This window comes from Panulirus ornatus, chromosome 18 (assembly GCF_036320965.1).
Source record: "Panulirus ornatus isolate Po-2019 chromosome 18, ASM3632096v1, whole genome shotgun sequence".
In the NCBI taxonomy this organism is placed as follows: Eukaryota; Metazoa; Arthropoda; class Malacostraca; order Decapoda; family Palinuridae; genus Panulirus; species Panulirus ornatus.
In genome coordinates this window covers 54,278,627-54,302,340 of record NC_092241.1, presented here as the reverse complement: position 1 = coordinate 54,302,340, position 23,714 = coordinate 54,278,627, and the positions used below count along the sequence as shown (strand labels likewise).

The window sequence follows — 23,714 nt, the reverse complement described above, 5'->3', positions numbered from 1 at the left end:
CAAAAGCCTCTCTTTAACATTCCTATCAAATGAAACATAATCTAATAATGCCCATTGACCATCTGTTCTACTCACATATGTATACTTGTGTATATCTCTTTTTAAATCAGGTATTCCTAATCACCAGTCTTTAATCAGCACGCAATTCCACAAGCTCTTCACTATTTCCATTCATAACACTGAATACCCTAAGCAAACCAGTTATACCCACAATGTCATATTACTTACTGTCACATTTAAATCATCCACCACTAATACCCAGTCTCATGCACCAAAACTGCTGACACAATCACTCATCTGCTCCCAAAACACCTGCCTCTCATGATCTTTCTTCTCCTGACCAGGTGCATAAGCACCAACAATCACCAATTTCTCACCATCCACTTTCAGTTTTACCCATATCAGTCTAGAATTTACTTCTTTACACACAATCACACACTCCCACAACTGCTGCTTCAGGAGTAGAGCTACTCCTTACTTAGTTCTTGTCTTATCATCAACCCCTAACTATACTACTAAGACATTTCCAAAAATAAACATATAAATAAATAAATAAATAGTGCCAGGAAACAAAAAAGGCCACATTTGTTCACACTCAGTCTCTAACTGTCATGTGTAATGAACTGAAACCACAGCTCCCTAACCACATCCAGGCCCCACAGACCTTTCCATGGTTTACCCCAGATGCTTCGCATGCCGTAGTTCAGTCCATTGACAGCACATCAACCCCACAATACCAAATCATTCCAATGCACTCTACTCCATGCACACCTCTCACCCTCCTGTATTTTCAGGCTCCATTCACTTAAAATCTTTTTCACTCCACCTACAAATAGGTCTCCCGCTTCTCCTTGTTCTCTCCACCTCCGCCACATATATCCTCTTTATCAATCTTTCCTCACTCAATCTTTCCACTGTCCAAACCATTTCAACACACCCTCTTCTGCTCTCTCAACCACACTCTTTTTATTTCCACGCATCTCTCTTACCCATTCATTACTTACTCGATCGAACCACCTCACACCACATATTGTCCTCAAACATCTCATTTCCAACACATCCATCCCCCCCCACACAACCCTATCTATAGCCCATGCCTCGAAACCATATAATATTGTTGGAACCACTATTCCTTCAAACATACCCTTTTGCTCTCTGAGATATTGTTCTCGCCTTCCACACATTCTTCAATGCTCCCAGAACCTTCGCCCCCTCCCCTACCCCGTGATTCACTTCCACTTCCATGGTTCCATCCACTGCTAAATCCACTCCTAGATATCTAAAACACTTCACTTCCTCCAATTTTTCTACATTCAAACTTACCTCTCAGTTAACTTGTCCCTCAACCCAACTGAACCTAATTACCTTGCTCTTATTCACATTTAGTCTCAGCTTTCTTCTTTCACACACTTTACCAAACTCAATCAACAGCTTCTGCAGTTTCCCATATGAATCAGCCACCAGTGCTGTATCATCAGCAAACAACAACTGACTCACTTCCCAAGCCCTCTCATCCAGAAAAGACTGCATACTTGCCCCTCTCTCCAAAACTCTTGCATTCATCTCCCTAACAACCCCATCCATAAACAAATTAAACAACCATGGGGACATCATGCACCCCTGCCGCAAACCGACATTCACTGAGAACCAATCACTTTCCTTTCTTCCTACTCGTACACATGCCTTACATCCTTGATAAAAACTTTTCACTGCTTCTAGCAACTTACCTCCCACACCATATACTCATAATACCTTCCACAAAGCATCTCTATCAACTCTATCATATGCCTTCTCCAGATCCATAAATGCTACGTACAAATCCATCTGTTTCACTAAGTATTTCTCACATACATCCTTCAAATCAAACACCTGATCCACACATCCTCTACCACTTCTAAAACCACACCACTCTTCCCCAATCTGATGCTCCATACATGCCTTTACTCTCTCAATCAATACCCTCCCATACAATTTCCCAGGAATACTCAACAAACTTATACTTCTGTCATTTGAACACTCAACTTTATACCCTTTTCCTTTGTACGATGGCATTATGCATGCATTCCACAAATCCTCAGGCACTTCACCATGAACCATGCATACAGTGAATATCCTGACCAACCAGTCAACAACACAGTCATCCCCTTTTTTAGTAAGTTCCACTGCAATACCATCCAAACCCGCCGCCTTGCCGGCTTTCATCTTTCCCAAAGCTTTCACTACCTCTCTGTCAACCTTTCCTTACCCATTCTCTTCATATGTCCAAAGATTACAGAAGTCTTCAAATCTCTCCTAATATTCTAATATTTGTCAGGCACCTTTCGGCACTCTTTCCCACCCAGCACACAAGAAGCTCCTTGTCCAATGGCCAGGACCACAGGTCAAACAGTGTGGTCATGATGAGTGATTTTCTATGAGAGTTGAGAGAAGGAATTGTTATGGAGTAAAATATCTAGTGTCTTCTGATTGAAGGATACATCCTGGATATGACAGATTTTGTGATATACTGTTGTGTAATATAAAAAAGGAAATGCTGCTGATAGTGATGTTGCATCAGATTTACCTGAGGTTAAAACAATCCAACACCAAAATATTAACACCATGGCAAAGAGTGTATATGAATCAAATCTTAAGTTGTATTCTTGACAAGGAAAATCTAAATATGCTGAGATCTTCCTTATTACCTATATGCTGTTTAAGGGCTTGTGGTTTTATGGCATGTCCACAAACATCACAAACCACCAAGTAGAAGTCTTCCCAGCGAGGACAATATCCATATATGGGCATTTCTGAAATGTTAAAAAAAAAAAGCTGTCAGTCAAAATTCATGAAAATTCTTCTCATTCTTTCATAGTAAATGTAGAAATATGTTAAGAATACAATAACATCAGAGAATTCCTCAATAAGATAGCTAGAGGTAGTACCCTAGAGGACATTTACAGGATATACAGTATATTGTTCAAAAGATGTAGCATGCAATTCCCTCTCCCAACTGAGTGAAAAAACAACATACTTATAATGAAATACAGAACAGAAAGAATATATACATGAAGTGATTTTCCAATTCCATTCAATTTTGCAAATATGAGTGAATACCTTGTAATGAACCCAATGTTCCATTTGTGAGCAGTAAGGCAAATCAATTGCAGGGGAAATGAAGGGTATTTGTTGCACTCCAATGAATAGATAAGTCTTGTAATGAAAATTTAGAGGGTGATTTATTCTATCAACTTAATAACTCATTTACCTCATGCAAAAAAAGGAATACAATATCAAAATTTCTGGCATCTTATCATCAGCTAAATTGGTGCAGTGCCATTATTTCCAGGTTTTACTAAAATCCATATATAAATAAATGAATTTTCTCATAATCTAAAACTGTTATGGTGAATGTCATTTTACACTTTATATGATCACCACTTGTGTTCAAGCTAAACAGCCACTGGCACCTGTAACATAGCTTTTATTTAGGAGTGACGATATTGTAATCTATTGATCTTGTTACTTTCTTAACAAATAAGTTTTACTTGATATAATGTATTTCAGTAAAATGAACAATGGATCTAAAGGCAACTGTTAACACCTTTCTAACTGCCTCCAATTATGTTTGTTCTTTCATGATTAGTTCTTAATCTTTAGCATGACAACAAGATAAGGAGTACTCTAGTTATCTATCCTAATAACATAAAATAATCAAATGGGTTGTGGTCCTTAATAGGTGTAAATGAGCTATGAATTTTAAGAAGCTGGTGATAACTCTCATTGTGGTGTCTGGTTTATGATGTTAGATGAAATGACAGAGGTACATACATGAAATGATTAAAGATATCAAACATAACAAAACCCTGCAACATGGGCTTTGACATTAAAATTACACGAACATCTTTTTGTTTTTCTTGTGAATAACTTAAAAGTGGAAGCAAAATATTCAAATATCACAGCCTGTCTGGTGTTTTAGTGGCTTGCAGGAACTGCTGCAACAAAAAACAATCAATTATAATACAGCAGCAACAGACTGTAAAGTCCGGTGATTTACTTATCAAGAGTGCAAACAGAGACAAATTGTTTTGTACACTCATGGTCAGTGCAATAATATTCAGTTAAACATACTTCAAAAGCAGATGAATCTTAAGTATTCTATGATTCACTGCCTAGAAAAGATAATCATTACAAACTGTGAAACTGATAGAACCATCCTCCGTTAATGAACATTATAAATGCACTAACGCTATAAAAAAAATCATTAATGATACACCTGCAGAAGGAGACAGTTACAGACATTGCAGTGATAGTAATCTATGTAAAATAGAGAGAAAGTGCTATCATGTCCTGCTTACAAAATAGGCTACAGACTAATACGAAGAAAATGAATTTGCACAAAATTTATTAAACCTGAACACCATACACCTCTTGCCTGTTATGCTAGGTCAACTCCCACCTTTTCCATCTGAAACAGATGGATCAATGGGTCGGTGATCTTCAAGATCTTGGTACCTGACAAGCTACCTGTGCATTTCCTTAATATTTCTTATTATTATTTTGCTTTGTCGCTGTCTCCCGCGTTAGCGAGGTAGCGCAAGGAAACAGACGAAAGAATGGCCCAACCCGCCCACATACACATGTATATACATACACGTCCACACACACAAATATACATACCTATACATCTCAATGTACACACATATATATATACACACAGACATATACATATATACACATGTACATAATTCATACTGTCTGCCTTTATTTGTTCCCATCGCCACCTCGCCACACATGGAATAAAAACCTCCTTCCCCCTCATGTGTGCGAGGTAGCGCTAGGAAAGACACCAAAGGCCCCATTCGTTCACACTCAGTCTCTAGCTGTCATGTAATAATGCACCGAAACCACAACTACAGCTCCCTCTCCACATCCAGGCCCCACACACTTTCCATGGTTCGCTATTTCACTTATATTACAGCTGATAAATAGACAAGCACCACCATAACTAACACTGATGATCAGGGAGACAGACAAACTCCCATACAAAAACAATTATGATGGAAATACTGCCTCTACTACATGAGCCACAGGGAAATAATATTTTTGCAAATGATGCAAAGCCATGAGGCAAATGAACTGCAAGGAGGATTGCAGCAACTAACAAGGGACCTAGACAGACTCCATAGTTGGTCTGATATATGGCTGATGAAATTCAACCCAAATAAATGTAAAATGATGAAGATATGTAAGAGCAAAGAAGGGCCTTAAAACGAATATCATTTAGCAAGAAATATGCAGAAGACCTCTTCATGTAGCACAGACACAGGTGTCAAAACTGTCATAAACTTGCCACTGTCCCAACTGTCTGCAGGGAACTAATACGACTGCATTTAAATCCATGAACACAGAAATATTCAGCATGCCGTTCACATCCTACATAGAAAATCTGAAATGCTTCATAAGTATGATCACCATACCAAAAAAAGCAGATAATATAGAAGATCCAGAAAAGGGTAACAATGATGGCATTAGCATTAGACAGCTGAGCTGAAGGGTAAGGCTTGGTCTGGTACACTTTGTGAATTCATGTTCAGGGCACTCTTAAGCTTTACCACTGGTCCTATGATGTTTCTGATGATTGTAGTCAAGGTGCTGAAGAGTCTTAGTCTCAAGATGTTTAAGGTATTCTTGTCCTATGCTGTACAACCAAGGATAAACATGAAATAAAGCCATAAAAATTGTGTATTGAACACCAACTAGCACTTTATTGGTTTCCCTTTCCTCTCTATACACTCCTTGAAGCAGTCAAGAACTGAATCAACAAGGTTCTGAAGCCATTTAGAGTCCATCTTTGCCTACATTTCATAAATTGCTGCCTCCAGCTTAAGTAACAATAAAGTATCCCTATTATGTTTTCTACTGGATTCTACTTCGGTGAATTCCCAGGATAGTCTCTGAAAAACTGCACCGCACAGTCCTTAAACCAATCAGTAACTAGTTTGGCAAATGTCACAGGGAACCCCATCCTGCATAAACACTCCAGCCTTACACTTTCTGAATGGATCTGGAAGATGGTCAGGCAGTAGCTCGAGTTAATGATGCCTGTTATAGTTTCATTTTTTGGCATCACCATAATAACTAAAACAAGCCCATACCATCAGTGAAGCAGGGAACTTTGAAGTGTTTGCATCGTACTTGGGGTCTAATAAATCACAGCCTGTTCAACTGTACACATGCCCTCCACTGCCATCTGTCACAAAAAAGGTAGACTCATCACTCCACAACTCTTCTGAACTTAGCTGTATCGCACTCTACATTTTGCAAAAATTGACACTTTTCTTCCACTGCCAATGAGTTACAAGTGGCTTGAGACACACCCTGCAGTTCCAGTACATTAGGTCATCATGCAAGCAGTGTTGCAGTGTCCTTACCGACATATCATAATGCAGTCTAGGGTACTGTCTTTTGATTCTTTTGCGCAGAGCAATTTAGGGTACTGTCTTTTGATTCTTTTCCACTCAAGCACTGCCCTACATCTACATGAATTTTAAGAACATTCTGAGCATGTGACGAGTATTTTCTGGCCTTCTAAAGGTGATTCATATGGGTTGGTGTAATGGGTCCGCTGCTATCATTACTTTTCTTCATCCATTGTTGTGCTGATATTATGCTCATACCAGTACCAAGAGAAATTTCACTAAGTGGCTTACTTCCCTTGTAATATGCAACTCTAGAAGCTATTTTGTCTCTTGCAAGGGGAATATTTCCAACCACAGTAAGTGGCAGAGGTACGGAAAGGAAAAAAAAACTGAAAATTCAGGACATATGCAGGGAGCCAGAAAAGGCATTTCCACCTACCATAACAGCTGACAAGTGTTTTACATGGGTCAGTGTAGAGGCTTCATCGTCATTAAAGTTCTGCACCAGTCACTGTAATAATCTCAAGTTCATACCGGTAATATAAGCAACTTCCTTCAGTTGCTTATTTCCCTTATAAAGTGTAACTTTAGAAGCTATGTTTTCACATGTAACATGAGTATTTAAAACTATAACAGGTGGCAGAGGGACGCACTGACGGACACCAACAATATTTTAGGTAAAGTGATTTGCATCAATAAAACTGCCTACTTCATTGGCAGCCACTGTATACGTGAGCACATGCGTGCGCGCCTGTGTGTAAGTGTGTGTGTGTGCGCATGTGTAAATATACAGGTAGATTTTAATTTCATTTTCACATATTGCCAAAATGCAATTCTTAGACTATAATTCATTCTTGTATGTGTTGAGATAGATACTGTATGTAGTTATGTTTTGTACTTAGAGAAAAGTTTAATGTGAAAATGATTATCAGTAGTAAAGTTCATCTTTAAATTTAGACATTACAAATCAAAAATTTATCCTTGGGGATAGGGGAAAAGGAATACTTCCCACGTATTCCCTGCTTGTTGTGAAAGGCGACGAAAAAGGTTGGGAGCAAGGGGGACAGAAATCCTCACTTTAACTTTTACTTTTCCAAATGAAGGAACAGACATGAGGCCAAGAGAGGTATTCCCTCTAAGTATGCAATCTGTTGGGGACGAGAGGGCTTGAGAAGCGAGTCAGTTATTGTTCGTTGATGATACAGCGCTGGTGGCTGATTTGGGTGAGAAACTGCAAAAGTTGGTGACTGAGTTTGGTAGAGTGTGTGAAAGAAGAAAGCTAAGAGTAAATGTGAATAAGAGCAAGGTTGTTAGGTTCAGTAGGGTTAAGGGACAAGTTAATTCAGAGGTAACAGAGAAAAACTGGAGGAAGTGAAGTATTTTAGATACCTGGGAGTGGATTTAGCAGCGGATGGAACCATGGAAGCAGAGGTGTCACAGGGTGGGGGAGAGGGTGAAGGTTCTGGGAGCGATGAAGAATGTGTGGAAGGCGAGAACATTATCTCGGAGAGCAAAAATGGGTATGTTTGAAGAAATAATGGTTCCAACAATGTTATATAGGTGTGAGGTTGGGCTATAGATAGGGTTGCACGGAGGAGGGTGGATGTGTTGAAAATGAAATGTTTGAGGACAATATGTGGTGCGAAGTGGTTTGATTGAGTAAGTAATGAAAGGGTAGGAGAGATGTGTGGTAATAAAAAAAGTGTGGTTGAGAGAGAAGAGGGTGTATTGAAATAGTCTGGTCACATGGAGAGAATAAGGAAAGATTGACAAAGAGGATATATGTGTCAGAGGTGGAGGGAATGGGGAGAAGTGGTAGACCAAATTGGAGTTGGAAGGATGGAGTAAAAAAGATTTTGAGCGATCGGAACCTGAACATGCAGGAGGGTGAAAGGCGTGCAGGGAATAGAGTGAATTGGAATGATGTGGTATACCGGGGTCGACGTGCTGTTAATGGAGTGAACCAGGGCATGTGAAGCATCTGGGGTAAACCATGGAAAGTTTTGTGGGGCCTGGATGTGGAAAGGTAGCAGTGGTTTCGGTGCATTATACATGACAACTAGAGACTGAGTGTGAACGAATGTGGCCTTTGTTGTCTTTTCCTAGCATTATCTCGAACGCGTGTGGGGGAAGTGGGGTGACATTTCATGTGGGGCTGGGTGGTGATGGGAATGGATGAAGGCATCAAGTATGAATATGTGCATGTGTTTATATGTATATGTCTGTGTATGTATATGTATGGATACGTTGAAATGTATAGGTATGTATATGTGCATGTGTGGGCATTTATGTATATACATGTGCATGTGGAAGGGGTGGGCCATTCTTTCATCTGTTCCCTTGAGCTACCTCGCTAACACGAGAGGCAGTGACTAAGTATAATAAAATATATATATCTATTTATCATCATCCCTGGGGATAGGGGAGAAAGAATACTTCCCACATATTCCCTGCGTGTCGTAGAAGGCGACTAAAGGGAGGGAGCAGGGGCTGGAAATCCTCCCCTCTTGTTTTTGATTTTCCAAAAGAAGGAACAGAGAAGAGGGCCAAGTAAGGATTTCCCTCAAAGGCTTAGTCCTCTGTTCTTGACAATACCTCACTAATGCAGGAGATGGCGAATAGTATGCAAAAAAATTTATCATTCCTTGTCGCTGTCTCCCACGTTAGCGAGGCAGCGCAAGGAAACAGACGAAAGAACATATCTTTCTTTCTTTTAAACTATTCGCCATTTCCCGCGTTAGCGAGGTAGCGTTAGGAACAGAGGACTGGGCCTTTTTTGGAATATCCTCACCTGGCCCCCTCTGTTCCTTCTTTTGGAAATTTAAAAAAAAAGAGAGGGGAGGATTTCCAGCCCCCCGCTCCCTCCCCTTTTAGTCGCCTTCTACGACACGCAGGGAATACGTGGGAAGTATTCTTAATCCCCTATCCCCAGGGATAATATATATATATATATACACATACATATATATGGGAACTTCAGTGAAGGGCGCAAATGGGGAGGTGATAACAAGTAGTGGTGATGTGAGAAGGAGATGGAGTGAGTATTTCGAAGGTTTGTTGAATGTGTTTGATGATAGAGTGGCAGATATAGGGTGTTTTGGTCGAGGTGGTGTGCAAAGTGAGAGGGTTAGGGAAAATGATTTGGTAAACAGAGAAGAGGTAGTGAAAGCTTTGCGGAAGATGAAAGCCGGCAAGGCAGCAGGTTTGGATGGTATTGAAGTGGAATTTATTAAAAAAGGGGGTGACTGTATTGTTGACTGGTTGGTAAGGTTATTTAATGTATGTATGACTCATGGTGAGGTGCCTGAGGCTTGGCGGAATGCGTGCATAGTGCCATTGTACAAAGGCAAAGGGGATAAGAGTGAGTGCTCAAATTACAGAGGTATAAGTTTGTTGAGTATTCCTGGTAAATTATATGGGAGGGTATTAATTGAGAGGGTGATGGCATGTACAGAGCATCAGATTGGGGAAGAGCAGTGTGGTTTCAGAAGTGGTAGAGGATGTGTGGATCAGGTGTTTGCTTTGAAGAATGTATGTGAGAAATACTTAGAAAAACAGATGGATTTGTATGTAGCATTTATGGATCTGGGGAAGGCATATAACAGAGTTGACAGAGATGCTCAGTGGAAGGTATCAAGAGTATATGGTGTGGGAAGCAAGATGCTAAAAGCAGTGAAAAGTTTTTATCGAGGATGTAAAGCATGTGTACAAGTAAGAAGAGAGGAAACTGATTGGTTCCCAGTAAATGTTGGTTTGCGGCAGGGGTGCGTGATGTCTTCATGGTTGTTTAATTTGTTTATGGATAGGGTTGTTAGGGAAGTGAATATAAGAGTGAGAAAGGGGCAAGTATGCAGTCTTTTCTGGATGAGAGGGCTTGGGAAGTGAGTCAGTTGTTGTTCGCCGATGAGACAGCATTGTCGGCTGATTTGAGTGAGAAACTGTAGAAGTTGGTGACTGAGTTTGGAAAAGTGTGTGAAAGAAGAAAGTTAAGAGTACATGTGAATAAGAGCAAGGTTATTAGGTTCAGCAAGGTTGAGGGACAAGTTAATTGGGATGTAAGTCTGAATGGAGAAAAATTGGAGGAAGTGAAGTGTTATAGATATCTGAGAGTGGACTTAGCAGTGAATGGGACCATGAAAGTGGTAGAGAGTCACAGGATGGGAGAGGGGGTGAAGGTTCTAGGAGCGATGAAGAATGTGTGGAAAGAGAGAACATTATCTCAAAGAGCAAAAATGGGTATGCTTGAAGAATTAGTAGTTCCAACAATATTATATGGTTACGTGGCATGGGCTAAACATAGGGTTGTATGGAGGAAGGTGGATGTGATGGAAATGAAATGTTTGAGGACACTACGCGGTGTGAGGTGGTTTGATCAAGTAAGTAATGAAAGGGTGAGAGAGATGTGTGGTAATAAAAAGTGTGGCTGAGAAAGCAGAAGAGGATGGGTTGAAATGGTTTGGACATATGGAGAAAATGAGTGAGGAAAGGTTGACAAAGAGGATATATGTGTCAGAGGTGGAGGTAATAAGGAGAAGCAGGAGACCAAATTGGAGGTGGAAGGATAGAGTGGAAAGATTTTGAGTGATTGAGGCCTGAACATACAGGAGGGTAAGAGGCATGCAAGGAATAGAATGAATTGGAATAATGTGGTATACCAGGGACGACGTGTTGTCAATGGACTGAACCAAAGCATGTGAAACGTCTTGGGTAAACCATGGAAAGGTCCATAGGGCTGGATGTGGACAGGGAGCTGTGGTTTTGTGCTTTACACATAACAGCTAGACTGAAGAATGTGAATGATTGTGACCCTTTTTGTCTGTTTTCCTGGCACTACCTTGGTGAAGCAGGGGGTAGTGATGTTGTTTCCTGTGGGGCAGGGTGGCACTAGATTGGACTCAAAGCAAGCATGAATACATACATGCATTTATATGTATATGTCAGTGTTTCTATATATGTTGATATGTATACGTATATGCATGTAAATGTACATGTACGAGCATTTAAGTTTACATATGTGTATATGAGTGTATGGGTCATTTTTTGTTTGTTTCCTGGAGCTACCTCGCTGACACGGGAAATGGCAATCAAGTATAATAAAAAAATATAACACATATTGATATATATCAATTGAGAGGGCTACAGCGAGTACACAGATTCAGATAGGGGAGGAGCAGTGTGGTTTCAGAAGTGGTAGAGGATGTGTGGATCAGGTGTTTGCTTTGAAGAATGTGTGTGAGAAATACTTAGAAAAACATTTATGGATCTGGAGAGGGAATATGAGAGGGCTGATTGAGATGCTATGTAGAAGGTATTAAGAAAATATGGTGCAGGTGGTAAGCTGCGAGAAGCAGTGATAAGTTTTTATCAAGTGTGTAAAGCATGTGTAAGAGCAGGAAGAGAGTGATTAGTTCCTGGTGAAGGTCAGTCTGTAGCAGGGGGGGGGTGTGATGTCCTCTTGGCTTTTTAATTTGTTTATGGATGGGGTGGTTAGGGAGGTGAATGGAAGAGTTTTGGGGAGAGGAACACGTATGCAGTCTGTTGGGATAAGAAGGCCTGGGAAGTCAGTCAGTTGTTGTTTGCTGACGATACAGCACTGGTGCCTAATTTGAATGAGAAACTGCAGAATCTGGTGAGTGAGTGGGGAAAGTGTGAGAAAGGATAAAGTTGAGAGTAAAAGTGAATAAGAGAAAGGTTATTAGGTTCAGTAGGGTTGAGGGGCAAGTGAAAAATTGAAGGAAGTGTTTTAGATATCCGGGAATGGACTTCGCAGCGAATGGAACCATGGAAACAGAAGTGTGTCATAGGGTCGGGGAGAGGGCAAAGGTTCTGAGAATGATGAGGAATGTGTGGAAAGAGAGAACATTATCTCGGAGGACAAAAATGGGTATGTTTGAAGGAATAATAGTTCCAACAATATTATAAGGTTGTGAAGCATGGGCTATAGATAGGGTGGTACGGAGGAGGGTGGATGTGTTGGAAATGAAATGTTCGAGGACAACATGGGGTGTGAGGTGGTTTGATCGAGTAAGTAATGAAAGGGTAAGAGAGATGTGTTGTAATAAAAAGTGAGTGGTTGAGCAAGAAAAGGGTGAGTTGAAATGATCTGGACATATAGAGAGAATGAGTGAGGAAAGGTTGACAAAAAGGATATATGTGTCAGTGGTGGAGGGAACAAGAAGTGGGAGACCACACTGGAGGTGAAAGGTTGGAGTGAAAAAGATTTTGAGCAGTTGGGGCCTTTATTACCATACATCTCTCTTACCCTATCATTATTTACTCAATCAAACCACCTAACACCATATGTTGTCGTCATACACTTCATTTCCAACACATCCAACCTCCTCAACATGACCATATCAATAGCCCATGCCTCGGAACCAAATAATATTGTTGGGACTGCTATTCCTGCAAACACACCCATTTTTGCTCTCCAAGATAACGTTCCCTTTTTCCACGCATTCTTCATCGCTCCCAGAACCTTTGCCCCCTCCCCTGCCCTATGACTCTCTTCCACTTCCATGGTTCCATTCACTGCCATTTCCACTCCCAGATATCTAAAACATTTCACTTCCTCTGATTTTTCTCCACTTAATTGTACATTGTAACTAACTTGTCCCTTAACCCAGCTGAACCTAATAATCTTGCTTTTATTCACATTTACTTATAACTTTCTCCTTAAACACACTCTTCCAGGCTAAGTCATTAACCTCTGCAGTTTCACACTTGAATCCACCACCAGTGCTGTATCAGCAAACAATGACTGACTCACTTCTTAGACCCTCTCATCCGCTACATACAGCATATATGTCATAAGGAGTATTGACTTATGAAAGAACTTTCTGCCAAGTAGTCTTCGGAGATCTTGTCCCGGACAGCAGCACAAGCTGGAACCAGGCTGCTGGATTGGGTCACCAGTCAGCAAAGCTGTTGGAGGCAGCAGCCCTCAAGCCAAACATAGTCCCCTCGGCCTAGCTGGTCTGGTGTAATAATTAGGTATTAACTAATCCAATGCTCTCTTGAACTTCTGTACCTTGCATCCCATGCTGTTTCTACCAGTAGATGGCAGGACGTTGAAGATTCTTGGACCTCAGATGTTTATAGTGTTCTCTCATTTCATGTATATCATGCCACTGGATTTCAGAGGTAGTATTTCATAAAGTCTATAATGCTTGTTATGCTAGAAGGATGTTATTTCCAAATGTAAGTTGGGATACATACCTTCCAGGATTTTCCATGTATAGATGATGATATAAATACTCAATCTATGCTCCAGAGAGCATACCCTGTGATTTCAGTCATCACCAGTAATTCAATTCCTTTACCACATTAATAAGAGCTGTGAAAGATCTCTGGACACTTTCTAAATCCACATTTTTGTCTGCCTTGTAGGGTGATGTTAGAATGCAACAATATTCAATTTGTGAAAGAATTAGTGCATTGAATTATATCATCACTGGTTTTTCTTCCCATGTCTTGAATGTCCACAGGATTCACCCTGCCATCCTACTGCATGACACAACCATTCTTTTGTGTTCACTGAAGGTTGGGTTGTTAGACATTATTACTGCAAGCTCTCTCCAAAGGAGGTGACATTTCCCTGATGCCAGCTGGAAGTAGCATAGCCTTGAACAGCTAGAGCCTTTAGAAAGGTAAAACCAAACATTGGTCCTGGGTGATCATACATAAAGACAAATGCACATACATGTACATTTCATAAGAAATACTACTGCTTAACATGTCTATAATATATAAGAATCCACAAAGGGCACTTATATTGCCTCATGTCTTGCCATTAATCATATATATAAAGCAAAAGAAAACAAATTTGCAAAAACTGTAGGCTGCAATACTTGTCAAAGCTTAATATATGTGTATTGTAAACACGAGCTTCCCAATCATTCAGCAATTCTGAGTTAACCACTTACACAAAGAAATTCCTAATAAATAAGCAAATTCACATAATCACAAGCCCAAAATCTAATCTGTTCATCACTTCCACAGGGAGTATCTATGATGACAGTATAAAGTTTAAGACAAGTATAGTTTTTAAAATAATGTTACAACACTTATGTTTCCACAGACAGACACATACACAAGCATATGCATGTAGAATGTAACATCCTGCATACACTATGTGAAGTAACAAGGCCTGACAAATATATTCAAATAAACTCTTGTGAGTAATACAGAGTAAAGCCTCAGAATGATGAAAAGATTCTCAACTGGAACCTCAAAATAAACTGAAAACCAAAAAGAATGAACTCTTAAACATCCTAAGATCTAGTCATTGGATTCTATGATCACTGGCAAAACTATGAGTTCCTCTTTTTTTGTAGTTTGAATAATCCCTAACACCAGCTTTTCAAAGACCCTTTATATTCATTCCAGCATCCTCTATTCAGTTATACAAAACAGATACAGCTGCTTTATATACACCACGACTTTAAGTTTTACTACTATAATAAATTTTCATATTTAAAAAACATTGCTGTCTGTCCATGAGTATTACTAGAAATTCTCTTTAATCTTCATTCATGTACATCACACACCTTCCACAAAAAGGGAAGGCTTTTGTTATTTGAATGTATACTTGCTACTTATTCTCTAGAAAAATAAACATTCAATTTTTTTTTAACTAATTTTCTGAAAACACAGCAGCATACCCTTGTAGGCACAATTACCATGTGCTCAGCAAAACATCTGATTTCATTTTTCCTTAAAAGTAAATATACCCTGCATTCACTAGCAATTCTCTTAGAAAATGCACTATCAAAACTAAATAGCACACAACACAACTTGATTTATTTTGGAAACTACTAAAATAGCATACAATCATGGCTCAAATTGTTGGGCCACCCCTATGATCTGATGCCTACAGTGTGTCAATCATCTTGACAATTATTAATAGGAAATACTAGTACTCCCCATTGTACTAAATGACATACAGATGCTTAAAATGTCCTTGGCATAACATTAAATACCCAGATGGGGCAATTTCTACTGTTGGTATTCATTATAAAAAAAAGTGTACCCCATTTCAACTGCATCCCAGACATTCCTGGCCAAACAGGCCTTCGGCTCTGATCAACCCTTGTGGCAAGAGCGCTCACAGCAAACTAGGAGTGATAGAAACATGTTAGAGGCGAAGAAGGTAAACAAGGTGATCTTTTGTTAGTGTTGTTTACGAGCGGTTCGGGGGGCGCAGCGACCAGGCTTCGCTCCCAGCATCCGACCTCCACTCTTTTTTATTTTTCCTGCTCTCTAAACAGCTGACACACTCTTACCTTCTTTTTTAAGACGAGTTGTCGTCGATTCTCGCCTAGTTTTCGTATTTTCCTCATCTTCTGAGTCACCTAGAACGAATAATAACATTAAAATTAGGACAACAATCCTCGTATTTTCACAGATTTCACGTGCGAACACTCACTTTCAATCTCAAAATTTGACGTTCCTAGCGCCTTGATAGCCATCAAAATAGGTTGACAATCAATCTAAACTATCGCACTTACTTGTGGGGCTATTCATGCCAAGCCTTTCGGCCCATAAGGACCATTTTTGTCCTTCAAAATTTGTAAGGCTGTCATCCAAGGCAGCCATCTTCACTTTTTCCACTAGTTATCGTGACGTCACGGACATTCAGGCCAAATGTCGAATGCGTACAACAATGATCAAACACTCCTTGAATAAGGATATATTTTCTATTTTTTCCATATTTATGTCCCTTTAATAATTCGACTAAATTCAACAAATGGCATCTATCCATAGAAAACATTTACATTTCTGAAAAATAAGTTTGTTTGGCTTTGTTGTTGTACGTATTTACGCTTGGGCCCAAATGACATGAGCTGGTTTGATGGTTCTATTTTACAACTGGTACCTGTTTATTTACGAATCAAAATGTGATTGTTTTCATTCTGCTATTTCCTAATGTCAAACACCATTCACAACAAAGTTATACATGCTAAACAGACCAGTTTATGGCCACTATTGTTGATATTTTTATTTTGAAGGATTAATATCGCAACAGGACATGTAATTTAACATGTTATTTTTAACACTTCACGGGCTAGAGAGTAGCCATTTGTATTTCAAAGATACTCGCACACTTTGAGCGTTCATGTTTTCATATATATCACTTTTTATATTGCTCAGATCACTTACGCGTAGCACTATTTACATATCCTGCCTCCAGTACACCAAGTAAACAATAACAAATAACACACCGTTACGTTCACAAACGACAAAGCATCTTAACTCCACACCCTACGGCATAATACCTCAATCCCTTTCTTCATATCTGTAAAGTCATTTTAATTCTATCTACGAGACGTGTGGCAATACAAGAATAATTGATTTTAACTGTAAATCAGCGAGAGAACGTTCCTCGCTCATCGCTCGCTTGCTTCAGTTTTCCGCCTCTACGTATTTCAAGGTTACGCCTCTTTTAAGTGACGTACGGTAACTTATGAAATATAATTAAAATGATTGTATATTTTGTGTGTTTGTAATGCTCAAAAATAGAATTCCTATCCAGTTATGACATTTATTCCGTTTTCTTTTCTTTTCTTTTCTTTTCGTCTTAATGTAAAAGATTACCGGCAAGTCGGACAACACGGTAAATTGCACGTGAGCAAACAAGTATGCTGGACAATAGCCGTCTTGTTGAACAGGATACCGGCATGTGTGAGTGACAGTACCTAAGAATCCGTGAACCTTTGTGCGTCTCTGAGTTGTGAGTATAAATACGCATATACGCACGCGCACACAGCTTGTGTTTGTGTGTGCGTGTGTGTGTATGTGTGTGTGTGTCTGTGTCTATATGTATTCATGTACGAATATCTTTATTTGTCTGGCTCCGTGCGAGAGCTCAGGTGCGTGTCTGAATGCAAGTTAGATTTTCTGTTGTATTTCGTATTCAAATTCGGGTGAGGGTGTATGGCGACGTGACGTCTTCCCGTGAGGGCTGATGCCATGGTTCGCTGTTTGTGTGTTTGTCTGCGACTGAATGCACATTATTCAGGTCTGTATTGCCATTCAGCCGACTCTGTGACATGCAGATTAAGGTAGACTTACTGTGATGGTATAGTGTTGTGCTGTTATTCAAGTTGTTTTGCGAGGCAGTTAATCTTTTTAAGTGAAGATCTAGTCCGACAACGTAAAGATGAAGGTTTTTTGCTTTTTTTTCTGCATAACTATGTCGCTATATTTGTTGGACGGTCGTCAACACAAAGTTACTCACATGCGTGTTCGACACACCTTTCAATAATCTCATCATGTGTGTCTGTTGGTAGATTTAATGGCTCTCGATACCTCCAGTTCATTAATCTCGTACAATCTTTAGCATTCGCCACATTTCCAACGCACAAAAGTTGTTTGTAGTTTCAGAACTAGGTCGCTTGATTTAAAACCATTGGTATGTTTATTGATTTTAGATTAGTGTGGTAGGTGTCCGGAAGAATGAGGGGGAATTCTTGGGAATACGAAGAGAAGGAGAAATAAGGGAAAAGATGTGGAAATGAGGGAAATTAGGTTCTCGGGTTCAACATGGTTAACCCATTGGCGATCAAGCATAACATGCAAATGTTGACTTTATCTCGATATATTCCAGTCTATTGGTGTTGCGGCGACACAGTATTACCTTCGAAAATACATGGAAATCATTCTCAGAAAGCAGAACTTGTTGAAATATGATTGTAGACTATTTTCATTTTATTCATATATTTATTACTTACATGTAGGGCACGAAACCTGACCTCGAGACCGTCTGCAGTTTACATCTAACATACAAATGACTGTAATCCTTACATAGTTTCTTTAACCTTACAAATATGATAACGCGAATGGTCGAAATCCTAGTGTTTAACAGATATCTAATGGAGGGAAGTATTAAACCTATGATGAATGTAATGAAACTATTTTCTCATTGTGTTATTACTAACGATGTTCACTTAGAATATAAAGAAATAATGCGTAATACATATGATACATATTATCCAAACATCAGTCGACCAAAGGGTGGTTTCGAGATTATCCGTAACAGTAGAGATGAAAAATACAGATTAGTTGGGAAAAAGTAGCAGAGCCCTACAGATGACTTAGAATATCTGTAAACTTTAAAACTACGGAGACGCAGTCATTGGCCGATTTCGATTCTATTTATGTGAACCGGCAAAAGTATTATAAGTAATTCTACAAACTAGTGTTAAGGGATATTATTGTATCATCCGAGGCCCTCTGTAGTGCTCCTGCCAGCGTGTTTCTGTCTACTTTTCTACGCAGGAGTTCCTCTGGGGCGACAAAGCCCTGAGCGGCGCTGGATCTTTATTGACGTCTGCTGACATGAAATAGCCTCGCCATGTTTGCACTTTCATGGAGAGACCAGTAATTCCTGTCATGGAATAAATTGAAAAATATATAGTTATCGGATTCTCCCTGCAAAAGATTACACCGTGAATGAATTCATTGTCAATGGACGATAAAGATTACAATCTCGTGTGGGTGCGTATCATTGATTTCTCAGTGTGTGGGGGAGGGGATGAACTCGTCAAGATAGTAATGAAAAGATCTCAACAAGTGTTACATGTAAGAGCATATCAGAACTTCGTGCTTTTGGGGCTACTTTAACGTTTGGCTGAATCACTAATACTAGACCATTTTTCATGGAATTTAACACAACCATTGTACAGAAGTTAGTGACCGTATTTTGATAGAATGATATCAATGGTATTTGATAATATAAAACTGTTAATTGCAATAATCAAGGGGATCTTGTTCGGTGTTATAAATCAATATTCTTTTTTTTATAGAGAAAACAATTTTAGAAAAGTGGTGATAACATAGTTTCATTTATTGATTACAAGTGTAGATTACTAAAGAGATTAGAACCATAAAGAAAATTGTTTATTAATGTAAATCATTAGTATAACATTATTAGTATATGTCTGTATATCATATAATGGATAGCTCAAGCGGGTGGAAAACAATAGCCTCCCCCCGCCTCCACCCTCCATGTCATTGAATGAAGTGCAGTCTAGAAGTTGTTGCATGAGCCCCATACAGTGGGTTCTGGGGTTGGATGACATACCACTCAGGAAGCAGATCACATCTTCAAGGCGGGACTATAGATCATAAAATGTAGTGATGTGTGCATGGTATGTATGTGTATTTATGCTGTTCGCCATTTTTCGGTTTATGAGTTAGTACCGGGAACAGGCCAAATAACGACCTCATATGCTTGCATGCATTATCTAGCTATTATGTGTAATGAAATGAAACCAGAGATGTCCACAGCACTTCATTTGTCTTCTTGGTTCATCCCACTGATAGCACGTCATTTCCCCTCACCCTCGTATACAACATGACTCCTATTTTCTCTGTCCCATGCACATCTCTCACCCACTTGAATATTCAGTCCTAAAAAGTCTCTTTTTACTCTTTCATCTTTCTTAGTCTTTCCCCTCCCTCTTACTCCCTGCACGTTTGCCACATAGCTCCTTTAAGTTTTCTTCACCCATCCTTTCCTCAAGTCCAAAACACTTTAACACAACCTGATCAGTTTTCTCATTCAAACTGCATTTATTGTCACACTTCGCACTTACAGTCATTCCTGATACGGTTTACCATCCCCACACCACAAAATGTCCTCAAACATTTCATTTCCAACATATTCTTTTCCCTGTTTTTTTATCCAATAATTTCCTGTTTCCGGTGGTCTATCAAAGAAAAATGTTAATCCAAGTACTACTATTCAAATGAAACAAGAGAGGATATTCACACTTCAGAACTCGGCTATGAGCACATCATTGTCTACCTCACTTCTATATTTATTTTCCAGCTGAGATAGTTGATATTATTTTCGGGGTTAAATATTTTCCTACACCATTGCTACAGGAAGGCCTAGTCTTGATATAAATGCATTATAGATAACGTCAGCAAGTTTGAAATTAGTACAAAGGTTAGAGTACAAAGATATGAGGTAATTTTGATTAAGACGGCGTTAGTGACTAAATTTAAACGGAGTATCATAGCTGGTTTTACTTGTCAAAGTACACTACGCTTTAGAAAAAAAAAAAAAAAAGGCCAGAGAGGTGTTGGGAGCGAATATAAATCGTAGACACCTAGTATTATTCTGATTACGTCACGATCGTTGTACTCACTAAGCCAATATATTACTGAAATTGTTTAACACTCGTAATGCTAAATAGACATCTTTCACAGATACTCATCACTATGAAATATGTTGACAGCCGAGTACAACGCTCTCTTTTAGCCATGACCTTGACAGGATCGACAGTTGGAAGGCAGGACCAGCCCTGGCAGAGCCAGTTGGGTCAGCAGACGGATGAGCGGATTAAATATAAAAAAAAAGAAGTGGCTGTGATTTCTGATGATCATACTGTATTGATCAACGTCCAGTTGACCAAGATTTTATCCACCATTTATTTTCATCCTAGGATGCGATAGTTTGATGTCTAAAAAAAAAATCTTTGGATAGAGTACTAACCTAATCAATCACAATTTGCCTTTCATGTTAGAATGTTGTACTAAAACTAGTAACACAATAAACAGTAAGATTTTGTTGCACTGTAAAACCATATCGAAACTTTGGCAAGTCACTAATTTTAACACATTTTGTCAAAAACATTTATCAACCTACCATATCCAAAAGCATGGACACCATAAGTCAATGAGACCTCGATCAAGTGCGGTCACCACTGGTCAATTGGTCAGTACAGTTTAGTCAACAGAAGTCACACTTTTAAACAGGTATGACCATTCTGTACACCAGTTGGTATTGATCAATTGATCAATGGTGACTCTTCTGCAGTCCAAAATTTTACCAACCGCTGTTATGACAATGATTTAAGCTGTAATAGGTTGATCAATATTTTGAGGTGATATGAATTGATAGGTGACTTAATCTTGCTGATGATTATAGGTCAGGTTAGGTTACGTTAGCTTTAGGTTAGGTTAGGTTTTTATGAAAATGCTTCTAAAAGCTGATCAGCCTATGGTAGCCACAGGCATGGACATAATAATGATTATTAAAATGTTGGTCGATTGAACACTAACCGCTAGTTAGTTTGACTAGTTAACGCGGTTCGATTAACAGATTGATGACACTCGAAGAAAAGGGGACCTGGCTGATAGGAGGAAGGGTATTCGGAGTAGGAAATTCTGACAGTTCCCCCCCCCCGTGAGGATGGAATCCCAAAAGAACTGGTGGCCGGAACAGAGGATCATGATGGAAGCTGGCGGCTAAACGTTTTCGCGGAAGATCCATCAGTCTGCTGCTGGAGCTGAGAATGGGTGTAGACCTAGGGGTCCTTGATAGCACTGAAAGCCGTTTCGTTGTGTGCGTTGACGCTGAGTGACTTCCAAGGTGCTATCCGCTCCTTCAACAGAATAAAGTGGCAAGCGGCGCGTTTGAATCTGGTCGATACGATCTGCCAAGGCAGCTAAGGTTGTCAACCGCGTAGAATAGTCAGTCGCGATAAGCGCCGCTGACTGTGAAGGCCGAGAATAGAAGGACGTCATGCAGAGGGTAGCAGGAAGGAACGGGTCGTATGCAGAAGCCCTGCATATGGAGGAGCTCTGGGGAATATGCGTCTCCTAGTGATGGTGTCTGAGTACCTGTCGGCTTCGTAGTTTTGAAGAGGGTGTTCTTGGAGGTGTCGAACGAGTTGATAGCAGGTGAACTATTCGTGATACAGCAGACGTCTTCCAGTCAGAAGGCAGTGCCGCGAGTACATGGACAACGATGTCTGCGATGTTCACGGTGAAGAACTCAGCCTTGTACAGTTACAGGCTCGGAGTGGCTGGCATATAGGTGGGCAGGTTGCCGTGCTTTGATATGTAGTTTTCGTAGCAGTCTTGCTGTTCTCAATTTGCTGAACGAGGGATGGGCTGAGTGTAGCGTAGCTCTCTCTGGTCTCCAAATCTGAAAGATTAAACATTTCTGTTGTCTGTGCGGTACCAGTCCGTTGTTTAGACAGTATCTCTGGCGTCTGTCTCCTTCGAGACAGGCTCGCAGAACCATTCCATGTTTCATTTAACCTAATGAATGGTATATGCTGCATGGATGGACTGTAAAGAATATGTAAGATAAAAGCGTGGGATGTTGCTGTAAGGTGAACGAACCTTGAGGCGTTAGGCTTCGTTGCTGTTGGTGTTAAAGATATAACGTGGAGGAAAAGTGAGAAAATCAGATGCGCTTCCACGCAGTCGAATGACCATGACTGACTGAATTCACAGGCAAGAAAATATGCAGCCCCCTCAGACAAATTGGAAGGTAAAGGAATAAGATTGACAGAGCAAAAATATTAGAAACTGAATACGGGGAAGTAAAAAGTAGGTGGAGTGTCCACTTGATTGAGACGATGGTTCAGTAATAACTAGGGTAACGTTAAAAGAAAATAAAAAAAACTAAGGATGATATTTTTCTAGGAGCTAACGCGTGAAGAGGGGTTAGTCATTTTGGCAAGATAGTGCGAGGTTAAGGGAGAGTGCGAGGATTAAAGCTGGGGGGGTCATCCATCCTGCTGTGGTGATTAAATCTTGCTACAACTGTCGCGAGCCCTTCAGCCTGTGTTTGTGGTTGGTGTTTGGTGTCTCGTCTTTTGATTTGTTATCTTCCGTTCTTTCTTACTTCGTCTCCACTATGTCCTCTTTCTCCCCTTCTCTCTCTCTCTTTCTTATTTCTTTTGACCTGTTACGCCAGCCTTGATTGAATGCCCTCAGTCTTAGCTGATTAGTTAAATTGTCATGTAATTCTTTACACATATGTTACGGCAAGGGTGCTCTATACTTTTTGGCTCCATTTTCTGTAACAACTTTTAGCAACTCCAGTAAGCCGTCAACACTCACAATTTCATCACTTTGTTTTGTCCTACCCTTCACCTTATACTATAAAAGTATTCTATTTAGTTACTAACAAATTGTTTTTGCTTGATTCTATGTTATATTCTCTGATTGTCCTACCTTTACATCCTTCGTAGTCCTGATCATTTGATATCAACAAATCGGTTCAAAGACTTGAAGAATGAGAACAAGTCACAAGTCATCCCTTGCTCTTCTTTTTCCATGGTGAACAAATCCATGGTCTCAACCTCTCGTTGTCACTCAGCTCTCTTATCTCTGGTAACATCTTTGTTGTCCTCTTGTATATCTTCTCTTGATAGTTCTTAGTACAGCTCCGAACAGGGCGACCAAACCTGAGAAGCATGTTCTAGTTCTGGCCTGATATACGATGTGTACATTTTGCTGAATTTCTCGCTTATCCATGTCCCCTGAATGCTTCTAATATTTATCAGC

The 23,714-nt window shown here is 39.8% G+C and overlaps 1 protein-coding gene across 2 annotated transcripts in view; it reads right to left on the bottom strand.

Annotated features, from left to right (window-relative positions):
- The window catches only part of LOC139755109 (uncharacterized), a 99,958-nt gene extending 83,898 nt beyond the window's left edge, over positions 1–16,060 (bottom strand). For both annotated transcript variants that reach the window (XM_071673242.1, XM_071673243.1), the window contains exons 1-3: positions 15,911–16,060; positions 15,686–15,754; positions 2,685–2,789 (exon numbers count right to left, since the gene is read on the bottom strand). In XM_071673242.1, the coding sequence (XP_071529343.1) occupies positions 2,685–2,789; positions 15,686–15,754; positions 15,911–15,998 (262 nt within the window). In that variant the 5' untranslated portion in view covers positions 15,999–16,060. The remainder of the gene's footprint in view (positions 1–2,684; positions 2,790–15,685; positions 15,755–15,910) is intronic.
- Between the last annotated feature and the right edge of the window lie 7,654 nt (positions 16,061–23,714).